Raw genomic sequence first — 22,954 nt, 5'->3', positions numbered from 1 at the left:
CCAATTCTGGGAAAACTCTCTAAAAATAGATCTGGACATTTAAAGTAATAGCCTTAATTAAAAAAAAAAAACTTTGTAAAAAACTTAAATACTGAATTAAAGAACAATTTGGAAAAAATATAGATTACCAAAATCAGTTTAACAGGAAAAAAAGAACAAAGTAAAAGACATGAAACCCAAAGAGAATTATCCTGTAAAAGTTTCTACACTCAGAAGGTTCACAAATGAATCTTTCTAAATGTTTTTTAACAGGATAATTTCTACTGTTGGTAACTTTCTCTAGAACAAAAGCTATAAAGCTTTGCAGAATCTGCAAAGGACTCAAATCCCTGATGCCCAAACCTGACACAGGAAATAGATACAAAAGGAGAAGCAACCTCATGTTACAAAACAATAGGATTACTTTTTTTTTTTTCCAAAAAGAGCATGAACTGAATCTAGCAGTAAAAGGCTGTACCCAATAATGCAAAATGAATTCATTGATAAGAAGCTTACTATTCAAATATATTAAGTTAAAATTTAAATTTATATCCTTTTAATAGATTTTTTTTAAAAGTCACATGATAAAGTTCATTGCCCCTGACCTCTCTCTCACACACAATACATGTATATCCTAAAGAATATCTCTTTTAGACCGATACCATACTTGGTTATTCAAACTCTATATAGACAATTCCAGCAACCTTGTAAAACCTGTACAATTTATTGGCACTATTTTATAACATAGGATATCCCAAAGCATTAAGCTTTAATAACCTTAGCAGTATAAATGCTACAGGCATATAAAAAGCATCTTAAGCTTTAAATTTCTCTACCTTCACTTCATGAATTTTGAAATAATAAATGTTTAATGGCAAACGATGACGGGAATACCACACAAAAAGACTAGCTGGCCAGAATAAACAGAATCTACAGAAAAATACTGACAATTAATTATAGCTCTGAAAATAACCAAATGAGAGCAGGCAAAGGCTATTTATTCAGAGCTTGCTATACCAAAGGAGTCAGTCACTGTTCTTTGCGTTTTGGCAGAAACTCAAAGGCAGGCAGGGGAAGGGGAAAGTTTTACAGTGGGGACGAGAGGAGGCTTCCGATATGCCTTCATTGGAGGCTGGCGGCAGGAGCAGGCTGGAGGCCAGCGGGCTCACTGGAAGTGCGGCAGCCTGTGTGATGGGTTAGGGGTGTATATTCGACTTTTTCTCTGGTTGGTCCTGGGTTAGAAGTGAGGACGAACATTAGGAAAGCCGTCCTGGTTGGTTGTTTGGGGCTGACTGTTACAGAAGTGATTGTTCAGCATCCTGGATTGTTGCTGGAGATCGCGATCTGGCTTCCCGTGCTGTTTCCTGCGGACAAGGGAGCCGGTTTCTGGGGAGGTTGTGGTGATGGCAGGTCAGAGTTCCATCTCCGTACGTGCTCTGGCCGTTGTCCACTTGTATGTTCAGTATCTCATATGTATAACTTCAGGACTGCCTTACTCTACCATGAGCTGCAGACATAATATTTAGGCAGGGGCTCCCTGAGAGCTGAGAATTATTTCACGGGTTCCTCCGGAGTGAAAATATTGAGAAAGGCTGCCTCTGATTCCTCATCTGTGAAATGGGGATAACGATACCTACTTCGGGCCAGTCATGAGGACTGAAGGATAGGAGGTTCTTTTTACAAAATCAAGGGCCCGGCATGGAGCCCCCTCAGGTAGTAGTAGACTTCTGGGGAGATGGCGTACAGACAGACAAGCCCAGGTTGGCGTCCAAACGGGGGGCCAGCCATAACTCACCCCTCAACATGGTGCAGGGCTGGGGACAGCCCGGATCCGATCTGGTGGGAAGCCCCCAGGGCGACTGCCGCCGGCAACAATGTGGGAGAGGATGCGTTCACTCTCAGCCCGCGGGTCCACTGGGGGGCCACCGCGCCATGCCCGCCCGCCCACACCTGCTACTCCATGGCCGGAAACGCCTGGACCACCGGCCGGAAGTACCTCAGCGTGGAGGCTCCCGGGAATTGTAGTTCCGTCCAGTCCAGGGGCGTCTCGGCTGTGTCTGGAGGTCTCCAAGAGTGGTCTGCGCACTTCCGGACCCCAGGCTGGACTCGCGGTGGTCGGCAGCGCGGACCTGGCCGGTTCTGTGGCCCCCGCGGCATCTAGGACTGGCAATTCCCTCCGCCCGAGCGGTAGAGAGGGCACGTGTGGCACAGCCGCGGCTGCAGAGCTGGCGGACTCTGGGAGGGGTGCTGTGCTCGGGGGGTCCGGTGGGCGGCTCCGTCTGACGTCTGCTGGGGAGGGTCGGGGTTCCTGTCTGGTTTGGGGCGGGAGCCGTGGGCAGGCTGGTCTCACTGCTTTTCTGTCGTCCTGCAGCCGAGCCTCGTCGGAGCCCACGGTCCGCAGGGGGCTTAGCACGCTGGACCCAGTGACAGCCTTGGCCCCGGTGAGCTGGGGGCCAGCTCTCCCCCGAATGGTCACCCCTCTTTCCCGACGGTGGATTTGTTTCCGTCCCTTGACCCGGAGCTTCTCTCCCCATCCAGGTCCCTGAACTCCCCTGGCGTGGCGCGGCCTCCTGTGGCCGAGGAGGGACTGCTGAGGAAGAGCCCCCCCTCCTGTCCGACCCTCCGTCACTCCTTCGGACCCCACATCGCAGCCAACGGTAGGCTCTGAGCTATGAGGGCAAGGAAGGAAGAATGTGAAATGATTGGTATTTCATGGATCTGCGGTGTCCGGTCTTCATCCGACAAACATTTGTTGAGTGTCTGGGTCAGGCACTGGGGAGGCACCTGGTCCCATCCTTGGCTAGAGCCCTATGGAGGTGTCGTCCCGTGAACAGATAAGGGCCACCAAGGTGTGGGTGCTCTGATAGTTATCCCTACTGGATGAACGCACACCCAGGCGGGAGGGCAGCTTCTGCTGGGGGAGGCGTGACTGAATATCAGACTTGAAATAAGGTCTCCATAGGTGAGGGAGGGGCAAAAGGGTTAGGGGTAGAGAACAGCCTATGCAAAGGTAAGAGGCATGAAACGTGTGGGTACTGCTGGATTTTGCGCCATGGAAGAGCCTGGATGGGGGGTGTGGTGAGGCTGGAGGTGGTTTCGGGGAGCATATCAAGCTGGGCTGGGGGGTATCGACTGGGTCCCATTAGCGCCTGAAGTGTTTTAGGCAAGGCAGTGGTGTGGTGGAATTTGTCTTTGGTGTGAATATTACCAGCAGTGAGTAGAGTTGATGGGGACTGAGCTAAGGTCGTGGGGAAAGTATCTCAGGTTTGTGAAGCCATTCCCGCGCTGGCAAGGGTGAGAGAAGGTGGGGCTGTGGGAGGGCATCCGTTTGCAGACTCAGAAGAAGGCAGGAGGTGGACACGGTTCAGTGTAGATGGTTCTTTCTCCACACTCTGCGAGGAGAGAGGGAGCCACAGTGAGTGAGGGTGCCCAGTGATGCAGAGATGGGATGGATCTGTCTTTCTTTGAGGCTTTCAAGATACAGGACAAGCTTGAGCTGGGTGGGGAGAGGGTGAAGCAAAACCGGGACTCTAGTTTTAAGTCTTGATAAGGCTTATCAGTTGTTTCCAGTTTGACTTGGATTTGGGTCTTCTTGAAGGAGGTTTTCTTCTGTTACAACCATAATTCTTTCGTAGTGTGTTCAACTAGTGACATTAGAAAAGATCTCCAAGGTACAGCAGACTGAAAAAAGAAGGAAACTTTTTGCAGTCACCATTTAGACTGAGCAGATGTTAAAAGTTTGTTTGCTTCGGATTTTCTAAAGAACTAAAACCTTATAAATACCACTGGAGCTTTTTTAATATCTCCCTCCCCCCCACCCCGTTCCATTTCCCTTCCTCTCTGGGTAACAACTGAGATTGCTTTATTCTTACATGTTATTTACTTACTAGATTGAATGTGGTCATAAACAATATATTGTTTTGTGTGTTCATTACCTTTGCCTGTATTTCTTTGGCTTTTTAAAATTTATTTTTAGTATTTTTTTCATATATTCCAGATCCAAATCCATTTATGGCTTATGCACATGGCAAAAATCTTGAATAGATTTTGATTGGGCCTGGTGTTTCCTTGATGGTTAGATTTCTGAGTACCGATCCATTTTAATTAATGTTTAGTGGTGGTGGTTGTTTGTTTTCAGTTTTCTGTTGCTTTGTCAATTTTAGGACTTGATATTTTTCTAGGAAATTGTCCAGTTTAATTTCAGATTTATGGCATTACATTGTCTATAGTGATCTTGTAACTTAAAAACATCTCTGTGTATCTAAAATTGTCTTTTTTCACGTTTAAAAATTGCATCTTTGCCTTCTGTTGCTTTCTTGATCAGTGGTGCCTGAACTTATTTTATTAGTTTTAAGTACAAACCAGTTATGTTACTAGTTTTAATCTTTTCGAAGAATTGATTGCAATTTTTTATTTGGGCACAACTTCATACATAAAGAAGAGTCACAATGGTAGAATAGTAAGAGAATTCCTGAACACCTTTCATCTAAATTTCTCCAGTATGAACATTTTACCACATTTGTGTAGGGAGCTTGAGGGATTTCAGGGCCGATTAAAAAAAAAGATATGGTCATATGACCAGGAGCACACACAAGCTTTATTTAAGCATGCACGTTGGGGAGAGGTCCCTCGCAGCGTGAGACCATCCAGAGTTTGGGGCTCAGGGGCTGCTTCCCGGAAGGGAGGAGGACAAGGATACCCCTGGGTTTCTCTGGGTCACAGGCGCTTGGGGTCTCTGTGGCCACATGGTATATTTTTATCTATGGCTTCCAGACGCTGGCTACTGTTGCATGGGGTAGGTAGGCAAAGCAGGCAGGTCTAAATGACTAAAAAACCTGTTTATATTTGGGCTATCTTTGACATGACTGGCCTCAGCCTGCTAGGGTTCCACGGAGGCCATCATTGGCTCCTTCATATACAACTTGCTTTCTCCCTCTTTTCCTCTCCCCTCCATACACGTGCGTGTGGGTACGTACTTCGTGTGCATTTCCCAAAAACAGGGCCATTCTGTCGCACAGCCACAGGATAATGATCAAAACCAGGAAATTAGCTTTGATACAGTTGTGCTCTCCACAGATCTTACTCACATTTCACCCGTTGTCTAAGGAAGACCCTTTCTAGTTTGAGGAGATCTCAGATCATGCATTGCTTTTTCCCCCCATGTCCCTTTGTGGTCTTTCCTCTGGAACAACTCCCCAGTCTTTCATTGTCTTCAATAGAATAGCAATTTTGAGGAGTCCAGGCCAGTTATTTTGTGAAATGTTCCTCAACGGAGGTTTGTCGAATGTCTCACCATGATTAGATTCAGGTAATACATTGGTGTTACGATTTTTTTTTTAACCTGTTCTATTATTTTTTTTTATTTCCTCTTTTAAAAATCTCTGGTCATAACTGGTCTCTTTTATGTCTTTTGGGTTTACTCTTTTCTGTACTAGCCTCCTGCGATGAATGTCGTTAATTTTCCATTTTTATCTAACGAGTGTCTTAGGGCTGTAATTTTTTTTAAGAAAGTATTTTAGGGCTGTATTTTTAAAGTGTGTGTTTGTAACTATGACACAGATTTGATATGTAATATTTTTGCAGTCATTGTTATAAATAATTCTGCATTCTTATAATTTTCCAGTTGTATTGCTTTTTGGTTTAGAGAATGGCAAGTGGCATCTGTGCAATTTGTTGAGGTTTATTCTTAGCTTTTTGGGGTCAGTTTTTATAACTATCCCAGATGTTCTTAAAAAGAATGTACATTCTCTGATTAGCAAGTACATTCTACTGTCCGATCCCATACGTCGAGCTTTTAAATTGTTATTCAAATGTTGTATACTCTTACTATTTATTTTTTTGTATCTGGAATCTTCGTTTCTAAAAACACGTGCTAGAATCTTTTCACTGTGATAGAGGATTTGTCGGTTCCCCCCGCATGTTTCACGTGCGTTTGAGCCACATATGCATCCTGCCCGTGTGCTGGTGCGCGTAGACCCAGGATCGAGTTGGCTTCTGCCCCTTGCTTTGTCTCTGCAATGGGGAGTTCTTTCTTGCTTTTTGTATGTCTCGTATTTTTTTTTTTTTTCTTTTTTAAATGAATGCCGGGCATTGTGTGTGGGAGTAGAGACGTCTGCTCCCCTGTCGCTGTGCGTGGGGCTGGGACGCAGGAGGTTGGTTGCTGCAAGACTGGTCAGGAGTAGACAGGCCTGGCATTTGCTGTTGCTCTGGTTCCTACTGTCAGGGCCCGGTTGCTGGCCTCACGTTCCGCTGGCATTGCTCTGTGCTTCGGTGGGCTGGTCACTGTTCCCCGCTGGCTGGTCACTGTTCCCCGCTGTGACTTTCTCCCCGCACTGGTGCTCCTGCTTCTTCCTCAGGGCTGCCTGGGCTGGTGGTGGAGGGCCCTGCGTGTCTGAGTCGTGGGGCTGGGGCCTCCCGCTGTGGCCTAGGACACATGCCTGCCCCCTCACATGGGAGAGGGTTTTTTCCCCCTTTCCCTGTCAGGAGCCGTAGGTCTTACCCGTGCTCTGAGAGCAACAGGTTTTATTGCCCTTTCCTTTGGCAGTGTAAGGCTTTGTTCCTCAGGAGAGAAGTTTCTGGAAGGATGGGGCTTCCCCGGGTTTCCCACAATGGCAACCACTCTGCTCCTCCAGACTTTCGCTACCCAGGGAGTCTCTCTGTGGTCTCCCGCCCAGCCCTAAGCCTTCTCCTGAGCCCCCAGTGGAGGGCTGTATCCCAGATTACCACAAATCCAGTGCTTTAAAGCGACACCCATGGTACCTCGCAGCTCTGCACAGTCCAGGGGGACATGACTGGCTGGGGCTCCACTCAGGTCTCCCAAGGCCAGAATCAAAGTGTGGGACAGTGGGTCTCTTTCGCGGGGGGCTCGCAGTAAAGGCTGTTCTAGGCTCATGGGGGTCGGCAGACGTCTGTGTCCGGCGGTTTGAGGCCCCAGGCTCCTGATTCCTGGCTTGCTGTCAGCTGAGGTTTCTCTCAGCTCTGCACGTGGGTTGGTGTGGGGTCCTTCTTGTGTTTCCACTCTCTCCGCCCCTGGTTGGAGGTTAATGTCCTGCTCATGTTCTCACGTGAGTCTCATCATACCATCCATTTATTTGCAGGTGTTCTTAGTGTCTTGGCAAAGTCTTAGAACCAGCCTGGGACAAGGTGGCTCGGCCTGCATATTCCAGCTCCTTTCTACCCCCAGACCGCCTGGAAGCAGGAGCTGAGCCTCCAGCCCATGGTAAGTTCTCAGCAGGAGAGCAGAGCTTTGCCAGTCCTCAAGCCCCAGGCACCCTACCGATAGGATATAGGATAATTCTTGGAAAGGTGACCCGGGAGCAGCAATCTACTTTGGAAGCAGGGCACCCTCTCTGAGCTCCCCCTCGTAGCTTAGGGCTGAAGCTGGAGGTCCGTGCAGTACGGGGCAGCCCCCAGAAAAGCGTCCCTAAAACAGCCGAGGACCCACTTGCTGACAGTGAATTTGGGGGATGCCACCATATCAGGGGATCATCTAGGATTTGGTTTAGGGGAAGGTTTGCTAGGAGGAGAGGGGATCCCCTGCTTTAGGGTGAGAAACAGGAATGGGAAGGGATCCCCATGACTCTCGGAGGATGGCCCCCCGCCCCGATCTCTCTCTACTCAGGTGCATTCACTGTCCCTCTATCCTGGCACCCGCCCACCCCTGCCCCCACTGCCCCGCACACCACGGCTTATGAGACTAGACCCTCCTCGTGTAGTCAAGGCATAGAAGTTGCTTTCTTAACCTAAGAGTATTTCATTTTTCCTTCTCATATTAAAGACGAAAGAAAATGCGCGTGAGAGAGGTGTTCAGAGCCACCCAGCTTACTAGAGGCCAAGCCAGCACTAGCGCCCAGGGCTCCCGTCCGCCAAGCGGGGGCTTCCTCCCGTGCGCCTCAGGTCATCGCTAAAACCCGTCCCTTCCCACCTTCCACCCCTTCAGACCCTCCCACGGATTTCCTCTCCTCCAGGGGAAGGACTCTGATAGGCGGTCATGGAGAGAAAACCCAGTAAGATGATATATGTATATTTTTATGAAATATTGAAATATTGAAGAGTGAGCACATGTTGATTGTCTAAAAAAAAATTAGAAAATGACACTGTGTCAAAGCAAACAGATCCTACCATGTGGAGGTCACCGTTGTTAACAGTTTGTGTGTTTTGTATGGAATTTTTTTCTTTATATGTTTTTACAAAAACCCATTCCACGTGCTGAAATTGGATGTACACAAACAGGAACAGAGTAGAGTGTCCCCTCTGCCCATGGTTTTGGACCCACGCTGTTGGGGCTGCCTTCCTGTCCTCATTTCCCCAGGGCACCATGACAGAGTACTGCAGACTGGGGCGGCTTGAAGCGCAGAGATGTGATCTTTCTCAGCTCAGGTGCGGGCGAGGCCGGTTCCTTCTGAGGCCATGTTGGGGCACCTCCTCCGGGCCTCTCCCCTGCTTCTGGGGGCTTGCCGGCAGTCCTTGGCATTCCTGCCTTCATCTTGCTTGACGTTCTCCCTGTGCCCCAGTTTCCCCTTTTTACAAGCACGCCAGTCACACTGGGTCAGGGCCCCCTCCACGATCATCTGCAAAGACATTATTTCTGAGTTAGGCCACATTCTGAGACACTGGGGCCTAGGATCCCTGACCTATCTTCTTGGGGAGACAGAGTTCAACCCAGAACACGTCCCTGCCAGGATGAGCTCTCCGGTAACCCAAAGCAGTTCAGTCCCGTGAAGTTGGGATGAAGACCAGTCTCTCCTCGGCTGGTTGCCATTGGTCTAGTGAACAGCTCACGCTCCCGTCCAGTTTCGAGCTTCTCCTTCTCCCCGCTGCAGGGCTGCAGGTCTTCATCCCCAGATGGAGGGCGGGTGATCTCTTCTGTCTCTGCTCCTCCTTCACCCCTCCTTCTCCTCGTCGGACAGCTGCTTTCTCCATCAGGGGCAGGGCGCGAGGAGGGCAAAGTAGCGCAGACGCCTCCTTGCTTGGTGCTTTTGGTAGTTTGACCTGCCTAGCTGGCCGCCCTCCGTCACGCTGGAGGCCACCTGGTGGCCTTTCAGGGTGCAGAGCCTGTGACATGGGCAGGGGCTCTCTGGCAGACCTTGGTGCCCACGCCCAGCTCCTGGTTCAGTGATCCCGCTTCTCCGTGTCCTTGCCGTAGAGTTCATGCCCACCTACCTTCCCGCCCTCCGCGTGCCGCGGGGAACTCGCGCATCCTGGTTCCAGCACACGCAGGCCATGCAGGGGGCTCCCGTTCCTGCCCCCTCTCCTCACCTGGCCACCATGGTGGCCTTTGCCGGCCTCTAACTTCTGAGTTCCTCGGCTGCTGGGGCTCCCGCGTGCACACAGCTTTCCCCGGAGCACCCGTGCCCCGTCTGCTGAACCACCATGTGCCTGAGAATTTCTGCAGCTGGGCACACAGCCAGCCTGCTGGGGGCGAGGTTATCCCCCCAACTTTTTGTAGGCTCCCTCTGGTTCTCTTGCAACCACCCCTCTTGGCATGGGAGGGAAGCAGAACCCCACATACACCTTCAGTAGACACCTCTTCTTCTGCCTTTCCTTCTCCAAAGGGAGGCGTCTGTTAGGTTGGGTCTAGCAGCTCCCCCGGAGAATTTGGGGTGTTTGGGAATTCAGCTAAAACTCCAGGCACCTAGGAACATCCCATCCATCTACCTGATACCATCTGTGAATCATGTGCTTATGGATTACGTATCCTCCTTTTTTTCCTTTTCCCCACTTACTGGTATGACCAGAAGAGATTTCCATGTCCGATAATTTCTTGTGTGATAGTTTAAATTGATTCATAGCATGGCATGCTTTAATTGTATCAAAATTGATTAACTAATCTCTTATTTTTAAGCACTTAGGTAGTCTCCAATTAAAAACAAAAACACCCTCAGAATTCTTTATGGAGTTACTGTAATTCTAGAGTTTTAGTGTCTCTGCAGACTTCTTGGACCCAACTCCCGTGTGTCTCTATCCTGAGTAGGAACATACCTAAGACCAACCTCGTGTGTGTTCAGGAGAGAGATAGGTGTGGGGTCCAGTTGATGCTTCCAGCCACAGTAAATTTGCTCCTGAACCTTCGTGTTCCTGTTCCTGGCAAAATGAGGAAAGGAGGAGGAGGGCTCAGGAGAAGCCATCAGATCTTGTCCCATATTTGGTAAGTGGCAGAGCCAGACCGGGCCTGCTTCCTGGGCAGAGGTCAGCACAGATCAGCCAGGGTGGCTGTTACTAACAGTGACTGTGGACAGACCACAGCCCCGGGAGGAGGAGCACAGAGAACCTGGCCGGCCCCCGATGGGCCGCAGGGCCCCGCCTCGTCGCCCCCCGCTTGCTGTGGCCGAACTCCATTTAACGGACTCTGACTTAAGGAACCCATTTTTATATTTTCCTGGGAGTCGTCCTCAACGTCTGCCAGGGGCAGGACTGGTGACAAGTTTTGGGTTAGAAGCTCAGTAGACAACAGATGTTTAAAAAATAACATTTATATACGAAGTGCCTGTTTGTCATAGAAAAAGTTAGGAAATTCATCTAAGGACAAAGAGTATTTTAGAAAATGGTCGTGACCCAACTGCCCAGAGCTAACTGCTACTAGCTTTTTGTCTTACATCACTTCAGAGATTGTTCTGTGTGAGTGTGTGTGCGTGCATCTGTGTGTGTGGGATCAAATAGTTTTCAGCCACCTTTTTTCAGTGATGAGTATGTTATCACTAAAATAGTTTTCCATGATTTTATTTTCATTAGCTACGTAACGGTTCGTTTCCCTTTGGAGGTCATGTGTTTATTTAACTCATCCTCCTTCATTAGATATTTAGTTATTTTCTGTTTTATTTCAGAGTTTTAACAAAATGTAATAAATATCTTGGCGGCTAACTCTTTGCCTAAACTCATGACTGTTTCTTCAGAATAAATTTCTATTAAATTTCTGGGGAATCGGGAGGGTTTAGTAAATTGCACACTGATGAGTGAGACACAGATACATATGTGGATTAAGTAGAAAAGAAAAATCCAGATTGAACCCTCACACGGTTGGGTCCCCATCACACGCCAAGGCGAGGTCGTTGTGTGATGGCGGGGTCCTTGGGGGAAGCCTGTCCTCCCCCTGTGCCTGGAGGCGGGGGTGGTGGCAGATGATTCAGAGGCTGGGGGCGAGCTTGGTCTCTCACGTCCTCTCCTCTCCCCACCCCGTCTCTGCTTCCACAGGTGTCTGCTTTTCCCGGCCCATCAGAGAAGGACCATGTGCCAGGTGAGTACGGCATTTCTTTTATTTATTTTTTTAGATATATTTATTTGATAGAGAGCACGAGCAGGAGGAGGGGCAGAGGGAGAGGGAGAGGGAGAAAGAGACTCCCTGCTGAGTGGGGAGCCCCACTTGGGGCTCGATCTCACGACCCTGAGATCACGACCTGAGCCGAAATCAAGAGTCAGACACTGAACCGACTGCGCCCCCCAGGCGCCCCGTGGCATTTCTTTGTACTGCACTCTGCTTTACCAGGGGGTTTCGGGGATGCTTCTAAGAATGCATCCAGTAAAAACAATGCACACAGGATCCAGGATCACTGAAGACGGGAAGTGAGTAGAAGGAGGAGGCCATGTGAAGGGCCGGGCAGGTGGAGTTAGGAGCTGCTCTGTAAACTTGGGTCTGACATTGCCGGCCCTTTCAAAAGACAGGTTCCATCCAATGTATGACTGGTGTTGTCTGCTTGGGACTAGCATGTCCACTTCTCAGAGGAAATAAAGCTGTTTTTGGTATTGAGGAGTTTACGTGACGGGACTTGGCATGTGAGGTTCGCAGGCGGGGTCCTCAGTAATGACAATGCCGTGGCAGACGCACCGGCAAATCTCCTGTGACTTTTCTTTCCATATAAACAGTGCGTCTTACACCAGTGCGGGAATCTGTGATCGCGGTTGCTTAAGGAATCAAAGTCCGCGGTTCTATGTAAACAGCCTTGTGATGTCAGACTGACCTAGAGGAAACACTGCGTTGTGCAGAGGAAGGAACGAGTAGCATGTTCTGCCAATTCTTTTTCATAGTAGTGTTTTGACACAGATGGAGAGTGAACAGCTCAGTTTCAGTCTTTGGCATCTGCCCTTGGCCCCCTTTCTTACGGGGCCACTGTGATCTTCAGATTTCAGTGACGTCGTCTGCTCCCAGCCTGTCTTCATTCTCAAACTAGTTGTGACGGGCCCCTCTCTTTACCCCGGGCCCAGGAACTCATGAACGGGAAGTGTGCCGGCCAGAATCCACATTTCAAGAGCCAGAAACCCAGCTAGAACTAGTTGAGGGTGAACCCCAAATCTAGGCAGTACCCGGACCGTGGGAGGAGCAGGTATGCAGCTGGGACTCAGAAACAGCCCGGAGTCTTTCCAGTCCCTTGCCTCTGCGTCCGTAACTTCCTTCTCTCATACTGACGTCATCCATGTGGCCAGAAGTAGGCGTGGCCCACAACCCCACACTTACTAGTCCTGCCATAGATAGGGACCAAGTCCCCTCTCGTAGAGCCCGTTTGCACGGTCTTTGGGAGAGATTCAGATTAGCCCAGCTTAGTGCACGTCTAGGGCGGAGACGCAGGGTCTGGGCTTAGGGTGCTGGAGGGAGCCTGCTTGCCGAGGAGGAAGCTGAGGCCTCATGGATGGATGTTACAGCTGTTCACTCCAGGAAGAAAAATGTTCTCAGGATCTTGGTTTCTGGCTTGGAGACCTATCTTAATGAGAGTGTCTGTGCCTAAAAAAGCCGGGACCATCTGGGCATAGGACCAGTATGAGAGGGTTGGAAACGAGGTGGCAGCTCCACGGCCTTCCCAGAGGAGAGAACTGCCTGCATCTCTAGGCTGTCGGACCCGTACTCGGGCCGGAGGTTTCATCTGTGCCTTTTGGGGAAGCTGTTATTTTGCAGGAAACTAAGCCTCACTGTGACCTGCTCCTCAGGGCTACCCGCAACAGAAACGCTGGCAATAAAAGTTACAAAGCTCCACCTGTTGAGCGCTTACGTGCCGGTCTCTGCGTTTTCCATAGGTTATTTCACGAATGAACCTTTGAGATAGGTATTCTTAGCCCCTCCTCCTGCTTTACAGATGGACAGACAGAGGCTGGAGATACTAAGCAAGTTGCCTGGAATCTCACGTCTATCAGGCGATGGAGTTGGGATGTGAATGTGGACAGACAGGCAGGCCTAGAAGTGCCTGTTCAGTCACCCTGAGTGATTGAACTGCACTGTACTTTTATCTGCCCTACACATAGCCCCAGCAGAGGAACCCAGCAGTGCTCTGCCGTCGAATATGGCAGCCGGCAGCCCCAGGTGGATACTGAGCACCTGAAGAGTGGCTAGTGGTGCAGGGGACCTGAATTTTTCATTTCCACTTAAATTTTATTATTTTTTAAAGATTTATTTATTTATCCGAGAGAGAGGGAGAGAGAAACCCAAGCAGACTCCACGCTGAGTGTGGAGCATGGAGCCCGACATGGGGCTTGAGCCCATGACCCTGAGATGAGACCTGAGCTGAAACCTAAGAGTTGGACGCTCAACTGTGTTGACTGTGCCACCCAGGCGCCCCTCCACTTAAAGTTTAAAACGGAATCAGAGTAAAATACTTCCCCATCAAAGACAAGTTTATTGTTTTTATAGGACATTTCATGAAAGTGAAATTGGAAATGTAGTGTCTGAATTGAGATGTACTGTAAAGTGGAAAACACCCACCAGGTTTCAAATATATGGTGTGAAAAAGAATGAAAAGTATATCAGTAATTTTAAAATAATTCTATATTGAAATGATAATACTCTGGATATATTAGACTAAAAGTTCTTATTAAAATTAATTCATTTCCTTTTTTACTTAAAGGGTGACTAGAAAATTCTGTTTTTTAAACCACTCTATTGAGGTATTATTGACATGCAAACGGGGCACAGCTGGATGAGTTTAGAGATAAGTGTACATCCATGAAACCATCACCACAGACTTGAATCCATCACCTGCGAAAGTTTCCTCCAGCCCTCTTTTTAAATGTATGTATTTTTTTCTTTTTGTGGCAGGAGCATTTAACATAAGATATGCCCTCTTAGCAAATTTCTAAGTATACAATGCAGGGTGGTTAACTATAGACACTATGCTGTACAGCAGATCTTCAGAACTTCCCCATCTTCCATAGCAAACATTGAACCCCTAACCAACACCTTCCCATTTCCCTGCCCCTCCCAGCCCCTGGTACCCACCACGCTACTCTCTAGTTCTAGGAGTTTGGCCATTTTAGAGTCCTCATAAAAGTGAGGTCATGCAGTATCTGTCCTCCTGTGTCTGATTTATTTCATTCAGCATAATGTCCTCCAGGTTCATCCGTGTTGTCCAAAATGAAGGGATTTCCTTCTCTCTCGTGGCCAGTATTCCATAGTATGTATACACCACATCATCTGTTCATCCACTGATGGACACTTAGGTGGTTTCCATCTCTAAGTTACCGTGAATGCTGCTGCAAGGACCATGAGAATACAGATACCTCTTTGAGACCCACATTCAATAAGATCACATCATCTTCGAGCACAGATACATTTACTTCTTCCTTCCTGATTTGGATGCCTTTTATTTCTCTCTCTTGCCGGATTGCTCTGGCTGGACTTCTAGTACTGTGTTGAATAGGAGAGGCAAGAACAGGCACCGTTGCCTTGTTCCAGGTCTTAGAGGGAAGGCTTTCACCACAGAGTATGATGTTAGCTCTGGGCTTTTCATAAATGGCCTTTATCGTGTTGAGGTAAGTTCTGTTTTTGCTAAGAGCTTTTAATCGTGAAAGGGTGTTGAGGTTTGCAAAATGCTTTTTATGCAGCTATTAAGCTGATTTTGTGATCTTTATCCTTTATTCTGTCAATGTGGTGTCTCACATGGATTTTCATGTGTTGAACCATCCTTGCATCCCAGGGATAAATCCTACTTGGTCACGGCGTGTGATCCTTTTACTGTGCTGTTGAATTTGATGTGCTAATATATTGTTGAGGGTTTTTGCATCTATGTTTATCAGGGCTATTGGCCTATAGTCTTCTTTTGTGTGATGTCTTTAGTTTTGGTATCAGAGTGATGCTGGCCTCGTTGAATGAATTTGGAAGTGTTCCCTCTTTTTCTGTTTTTTGGGAAGAATTTAAGAAGGATTGGTATTATTGTTTAAATTTTTGGTAGAATTCACTCATGAAGGTCCTGGGCTTTTCTGTTAAGAGTTTTTTGGTTACTTCTTCATTCTTTTTATGTGTTACTGGTGTGCTCAGGCTTTCTGTATCTTCTTGATTCAGTATTGGTGGTTGTATTTTTTTTTTTTTTTTTAGAATTGTGTTTATTTTTTCTAGGTTGTCCAATTAGTTGGCATTGAATTGTATATCATAGTTCTTTTTTATTTCTGTGGCATCAACTGTAATGTCCCCTCTTTCACATCTGATTTTATTTATTCCAGTCTTCTTTTTTTTTTTTCTTAGTCTAGCTAAGGGTTTGTCAATTTTATCATTTCAAAAAACCAACTCTTAGTTTTATTTTTTTCTATTATTTTTCTATTCCCTATTTTATTTATTTCTGCTCTAATCTTTATTATTTCCTTCTGCCAATTTGGGGCTTAGTTTGTTCTTTTTCTAGAGGTGCAAAGTTAGATTGTTTATTTGAGGTCTTTTTTCTTTTTTAATGTAGGTGTTCATTTCTACAAAATTCCCTCTTAGTACTGTTTTTGCTGTATCCCTTAAGTTTTGGTCTCTTGTGTTTTCATCTGTCTTAAGATAATATTTTATAATTTGCTTTTTGATTTCTACTGTGACCCAATGATGTCTAAGAATATATTAATTTCCAATATTTTTGAGTTTTCCCCTTTCTCTTATTGATTTCTAGTTTCATTTCATTGTGATTAGAAAAGATACTTGGAATGACTTTAGTCTTCTTAAGTTTGTTAAGACTTGTTTTGTGACCTAGCTTATGATCCATCCTGGAGAACATTCTGTGTGCTCTTGACAAGAGTGAGTATTCTGCTGCTGTTGGGTAGAAAGTTCCGTAAATATCTTTTAAGACCATTTGGTCTGTCGTGTTGCTCATTTCTGCTGTTTTCTTGTTGATGTTCTGTCTAGACAATCTATCCATTATCGAGAGTGGGCTATTTAAGTCTCTTATTAGTATTGTAATATTTTCTGTTTCTCCCTTGCGATTTGTCAGTGTTTGCTTTATATGTTTATGGCCTTTGATGTTGGGTGCATATGTATTTAAAAATGTTATATCTTCCTGTTGAATGGACCCTTTCTTAACTATAAAAGGACTTTGTCTCTTGTGACAGTACTTGACTTAAAGGCTATTTTGTCTGATGCAAGTATAGCCAGACCAGCTCTCTTTCGATTACCTTTGCATGGCATAGAATGTCTTTCTTCACCCCTTCACTTTTACCCAATATGTGTCCTGAAGTCTAAAGTGAGTCTCTTGTGGATAGCATATAATTGGGTCTTGTTTTTTTTACCCCTTCAGCCACTCTGTGTTTTAATTTCGGAGTTGAGTTTATTTACATTTAAAGTAATTGCCAGGGCGCCTGGGTGGCTCAGTTGGTTAAGCGACTGCCTTCGGCTCAGGTCATGATCCTGGAGTCCCGGGATTGAGTCCCGCGTCGGGCTCCTTGCTCAGCGGGGAGTCTGCTTCTCCCTCTGACCCTCCTCCCTCTCGTGCTCTCTGTCTCTCATTCTCTCTCTTGCAAATAAATAAAATCTTAAAAAAATAAAAAAATAAATAAAGTAATTGCCAGTAGGTAAAGGCTTACTATTGCCACTTTGTTCATTGTTTTCTGTTCTGTAGTTTCTTTGTTCCTCTCTTCCTCTCTTGTCTTTATTGTGGTTTGAGGATTTCTTGTAGTGATATGTTTTGATTCTTTCCTCTTTATTTTTGTGTATCTATTATAGATTTTTTTGGTGTGGTTACCATGAGGCTTGCACTAAATATTTTATAGTTTTAGCCGTCTCTTTTAGCCTGATAACTTCAATCACATATGGCAACTCTACACTTTACTTCCTCACACATTCATACTTTGTTATTTAGGTCAGATTTTACTTTTATATTGTTTCCATTAATCTGATTATAGTTATTTTTACGTTTTTGCCTTTTAACTTCCATACTTGTGTTAAAAATGATTTACACACTGTTACAGTATTACTACATTCAATATAAATTAATTTGTTTTGGTCCTTAATTCATACAGAGAGAGAGAAGATGAAGGAGGAGGGGAAAGAGAGTCAAGCCCTGTTCTGCATTTGTGGAATCCTTTCTCTGTTTTCCTCTTGTTGCTACCTTAATTTTGACCATATCTCATGTCATTGATTATAATTGTGTCCCAATTTTATTTACTTACTCTCTCCCAGTGATTCCCTACCTTTTTCTACATCTCATCATCTCTTGTAGCTCCCCTCCTTAAATACTGTGATGGGAGTACCCATTGCCTTATAGGAGAAAAACCCTTTGTCTTGTGATCTGCACACTCTCTCTGTTCTCTCTCACTCTCTCACACACATACACACACATTATATTCTACATTGTCATTCCCAGGTATTTGCAATTCCTACCAGATTTTTTTTTGTGACTCCTTGCCTTTGCTCATGCCATGCCTCTTGATAGAAAATATCCTTCAGACATCAGGACATGCTGTTGATCTTTCACAATTCTGCTCAAAGGCAGCCTCCAGTGAAGCTTAACTTGACATCAGGACATTGAATTTGACTGCTGTCTTTGTGTCTGTTCTGTCCTTAATATACTTCCGTCATAGTCTCTGGTGTAATCATACCATATGGAAGTCTTATGTTTATCTCGCTCCACCAGACTCCAAATGCCTTTAGAGCAGGAATAATGTTGCGTTCAGCTTTCAACCTCAAGCACCAGGTGGAATGCCATTAACCTACCAAATCTTCTATAGATGTTCACGCACTGAATGATTGAATGGATGAATAAATAGAGATCCAGAAGTGAGATCTATTCTAATGATCTTTTTCTTCTCTTCCATAAAATGTAGTACAGAGTTAGGGGCATGCTAAGCTTCCTGAATCACTTAACATGGGGAAACCTGACATCGAAGGTGGTAAGATCCACCGCCTCTACACCTTTGCCATGGTACTCTGTGCCGAGCATTCCAGATTAATCAGGAACATGTTGTTCCAGGGGTCACTGTCATTCAGAGACGTGGCAGTGGGCTTCACCCGGAAGGAATGGCAGCAGCTGGACCCCACACAGAGGATGCTGTACCGGGACGTGATGCTGGAGAACTACAGCCACCTGGTCTCAGTGGGTGAGAAGAGCTTCCCGTGTTTCCCGATTCTGTCTGAGCTCCTTTCTTTTCTCAGTTATGCAAAACCTCTCAAGGACTAAGCATGTTTGGCCTTGGGTTTCAGTTGTCAACAAGTCTGGCTCTCATCTCACCCAAATTATTTGTGAATTTATCTCCCAAGTGAGATACCCATTCTTCAGCCGAGATGTAAATGTTCGTTGAGCCACCCGAACCTTCTGCTTCCTTAGATGGCCCAAGTGGCTCGGCATAAATCCTCATAACCAGGGATATTTCTCATCAACAGGGTGTCAAGTTACCAAACCAGCTGTGATCTCCAGGTTGGAGCAAGGGCAAGAACCATGGATGGAGGAGGAAGAAATCCTCAGATGGAGCTTTCCAGGTGAGAGAGGAGCAGCTTGCAGCCAGGGGGACCCCGGGCGGCAGGGCAGGGGGGGGAGGCAGTGGACATCCAGTTGGTCACAGAGCAGAATTTCGGGTGGGTTTTTGTTTCAGGCCTTGGATCTTTGCAACCAGCTGTGGACGTTTGGCCTGAGACCTTGAGTTGCCCCAAATGACTCTTGCTACCTACACACATCACACATCACTACATGATCACTCTCCTTTCCCTGGGTTTTAGAGAAAGACCTATTTTTATTTATTCTTTTATTTGACTCGACTGTCCCCATCTGAGACCTTGCTTGTTCAGTTTTTCTCTAGAATCTTCAGTCTGATTTCTCCCATGGTTATGAAACAGACTTTCCCATGTTTTCAGGGATTTGTAGATTGCCCCTATTTTATTTTATTTAATTAATTTATTTTTTTAAAGATTTTATTTATTTGACAGAGAGAGGGAACACAAGCAGGGGGAGTGGGAGAGGGAGAAGCAGGCTTCCCGCCGAGCAGGGAGCCCGATGCGGGGCTCGATCCCAGGACGCTGGGATCATGACCTGAGCCGAAGGCAGATGCTTAATGACTGAGCCACCCAGGCGCCCCTGCCCCTATTTTAAAATAACTTATTTTGTGCTCCTCATTTTTATTTTTGTTTTCTTTTCTTTTACTGTGAAATGCCTCAAAAACTTAATTTCTCCCTTTTATGTGACTTTAAATGCCTCTTCTTTCAAAACATGTAATATGGCCCCATTTGGCTTAATAGGTCAAAAATGAAACTCCTTTCTTCCCACCCCAGTATAATCCCATGGGGAGAAGAGCGTTTATCTTATTTGTCCTTATTCTGTGGGACACACATCGTGGACACTGACTAACTCCCTCTTCCTTCCAGGACCTTTTATCCTTCCAGGGTCATTTATTAAGCATTTGTTTCAGGGACGTTGTTACTAATCAGGGGTGCACACCAGAATCACTTGGAGAGCTTTAAAAACACCCCCTAGCTGGGTCCCAACCCAGAACACCCTGGTGTAGGCAGGGCGGAAGATCAGTAGGCTTGATTTTTGTCCCTTAGGAATTCAGCTATGGGACTCAAGGAACTTCAACATTTCTAAACCGAGGAGCTCCTTGGTTGCTTTGGTTGTGGGTGTGAGAGGTGAAACACAGGTATAGTTTGTGGTTTAAAATGTAAAAGAAGCTAAAAGCAAATGAGGATCCAAGCACGGGATGCCGAATCTGACATTTAAGAATCTCAGCGTGTTTACCACAGTGACGTGGACAGCAACATGCCCACTATCTTTCCAGTTTTTCTCTCACTCCCTTTTACTTGTGTGTCTTCACCTTCTTCCCATTTGACTGTGTCATACTCATTAATAGCAAAGCTACTTATATTTATTGTCCATGTTTTATCCCTCTTTCCAGTATCCCATTTTTTCCTTTCAAATGCCAAGGGATGGGGCGCCTGGGTGGCTCAGTCGGTTGGGCATCCAACTCTTGATTTCAGCTTGGGTTGTGAGATCGAGCCCTGTGTTGGGCTCCGTGCTCGGTGCGGAGTCTGCTTGGGATTCTCTCTCCCTCTGGCTCTCCCACTCATGCTTACTTGCTCTCTAAAATAAATAAGTAAATCTTTAAAAAAAAAAAAAAAGCTAAGGGACTAGGACGTATTTGTAGTAGGCTTATGATTGTGATGATTGATGCTCAGCAATGAGGTCTGAAACCACAAAGTTAATCTTCCTCCTGAGTGTTTCTGAAATCATTTAGTTCTGTGACATGATCCTGGAAAGATTAACAAGTTTGTGTCATTTTTTTTTTTCCCTAGAAGAAATTTTGCAAGTTGACCGCCCAGTAGGTACACAACAGGAATACCAAGACAAACTTCTGAGGCACGTTGCATTCCTAGACAAGCAAGAACCAACCAAGAAAGGGCGCCACGAGTGTAAAACAATTGAAAAGACAGTCTGTCAGGACACAAACCTTGCTCCTTCAAAACAGCAAGTACATACATGTGACTCGTGTGGAATGAGTCTGCCGTGCAACGTGGATGTTAGCCCCAATGCCTACCTTGCGAGAAGGAGATTTGAGTGTGACGGACAGGGGAACTTGTTTCTCTACTCCAAGCTTGAAACCCCCCCTTCCGGAGTGCGGCTGCGTGAGTGTGACCGCTGCAGGAAAGCCCTCCCCCAGGACCAGGCCCTGAGTGCCCACCGGGGAGCTGGCGGCGCCGAGAGAGCCCACAGGTGCCTGCAGTGTGGGAAGGGCTTCTCCTGCGAATCGGAACTCAGCACACACCTGGGGGTGCACGGGGGCAAGCAGCCCTCAACGCACAGGGCACAGGGGCTCGGCTGCGGGGTTAGCCGGGGAGGTCACCCCAGAGAGAAACCCGGGGGAGACGGCCGCGGCAGGATGACGCCACCCCAGAAGACGAGCCTGTTGGTGCCCGCTGCAGCTCTTGCCGGAGGGAAGCCCTACAAGTGCTCCGAGTGCGAGAAGATGTTCTCCCACAAGTCCCGCCTCATCGAGCACCACCGGTCTCACACGGGGGAGAAGCCCTACGGCTGCAAAGAGTGTGGGAAGTCTTTCTCGCGCAAGTCGTGCCTCATCATCCACCACCGCATCCACACTGGGGAGAAGCCCTATGGCTGCGGTGAGTGTGGGAAAGCCTTCTTCCAGAAGTCGCACCTCATCCTGCACCAGAGGACTCACACGGGCGAGAAGCCGTACAAGTGCAGCGAGTGTGGGAAAGCCTTCTCGCAGAACTCCTGCCTCATCATACACAAGCGAACTCACATGGGCAAGAAGCCCTACGAGTGCTCCGAGTGTGGGAAGACCTTCTCCCAGAAGGCCAACCTCATCCGCCACCACAGAATCCACACCCGGGAGAAGCTGTATGGGTAAAAGGAGAGCTGGGCTTCGGCCCGAGTCGCGGCACATCCGCGAATGTCACACCTCTGGATGTTGTGAGTGTGGACAACCCTTCAGCAGGAAGTCCAGTGCCATGGGTGTGCAAGGGATGCATTCCGAGGTGAAATTCGACCAGTCTGGAGAATTAGGAAGAGCCTGTCTCTTAAAACCATGACAGGAGGCTAATGATGCTCTAGAGTGATATATTTTTATAGGCTATGCCTCATTATAAAGTCTATCTGTCTGCATTAACTGTGGCTATGGAGCTTTGAAGTCTGTGAATAAATTAAATCTTTAAGACAACAGATCTAATAAACATCAGAGCAATCCCAGGGAGCATATAGGGGTTATGTTCCTGAGGATGCTGCCTAGAAAGAATCTGATTTATTTTTAAGCCATGTTGGTAATTGAACATAAGTGTGAGCTTGTTAGGCATGCACACTGGAATATACAGAACGACCTCTATCAGGATGTCTCACGTGAAATTATGCCTTTTTGTCTCTGATGTACACTATACCCAGAACAATAAGAGCTTATTATTAAACCAGGACTCCAGACATCATACCAACATCCCATTCCATTTTTTGTTTACTTGCTGGATCTGAAAACCAGCGATTTCATGACATCTCCTGAGGATCTCTCCACCAACTGGCTCATAATTAGGTTTCATATTGTGTAAGGTTAGAACTCCCTTTTATGGCAAAATGGCGGACCACCTGAGGTGAAAGCCGTTCCACTGTAAATGACCAGAAATGGTGACCAGTAATAGATAACATTCTTTTAAATGCATAGTTCAGCTGGCAAGAAAACCAATGGAGTCTCCAGGTGCCAGCGAGGTGAGCTGAACGGAGAGCCAGAGATGCAGTTGGAGGGCCGAAGCTGTAGCTGCCCTGTGGGTTTGACTAGGTTTACCCCGAAGCTTGGGTGTTCGAGACCAAAGGAGGACACGAGGCGAGGCCTTGGGGCACACAAGGCAGAGAGTGGGTACTGAAGTAACTTACAAATTCAGAAATTTCAGAAGTCTGTACGTACAGGGAAAGGGGGTGGACTAGCAAAAAATCTCATGCAGAAAGCTTGTCTGTCTTTCCTTTGGGCTCTGATGGGGAAAGATTTACCCCCAATGATTCATGAGCCCTAGCCAGCATCCCGTGTGAGTCAGAATTTGGAATTTCCCCTATTCCCGTCCCAGTTTTAAAACTAACCAGTCAATATAGAAATTTTCCCTGTCTTTGAAACAAATGACAGAAGCAAACAAAATACATTTTGGAGGGAGACACCCTCAACCCACATTTGTCAGGCTTCTGACATACAAACCCAACATGACTTCATAATCCCAAACTACACAACATGAAGGACCAATCCACAGCGAGAGAGTCAACAGACACTTGAGCAAAATAACATCCAGGATTTTAGGGTCGTGGAAACACACAAAATTCTATAAAAATAACTACCT

At 46.7% G+C, this 22,954-nt stretch overlaps 1 protein-coding gene across 1 annotated transcript; it reads left to right on the top strand.

Annotated features, from left to right (window-relative positions):
* The first annotated feature begins 1,911 nt into the window (after window positions 1–1,911).
* LOC110571870 (zinc finger protein 300-like) lies at window positions 1,912–21,684 on the top strand. Its single transcript, XM_021680055.2, has 8 exons — window positions 1,912–2,000; window positions 2,351–2,420; window positions 2,518–2,636; window positions 9,953–10,126; window positions 11,170–11,212; window positions 18,111–18,237; window positions 18,521–18,616; window positions 20,420–21,684. The coding sequence occupies exons 1-8, from the start codon at window positions 1,912–1,914 to the stop codon at window positions 21,493–21,495; spliced, it is 1,794 nt and encodes a 597-aa protein (XP_021535730.2). The 3' UTR covers window positions 21,496–21,684.
* The last annotated feature ends 1,270 nt before the right edge of the window (window positions 21,685–22,954 follow it).

This window comes from Neomonachus schauinslandi, chromosome 5 (genome assembly GCF_002201575.2).
Source record: "Neomonachus schauinslandi chromosome 5, ASM220157v2, whole genome shotgun sequence".
Taxonomy (NCBI): Eukaryota; Metazoa; Chordata; class Mammalia; order Carnivora; family Phocidae; genus Neomonachus; species Neomonachus schauinslandi.
The sequence above is the reverse complement of the archived record's forward strand: the minus strand, read 5'-3'. Positions and strand labels throughout refer to the sequence as shown.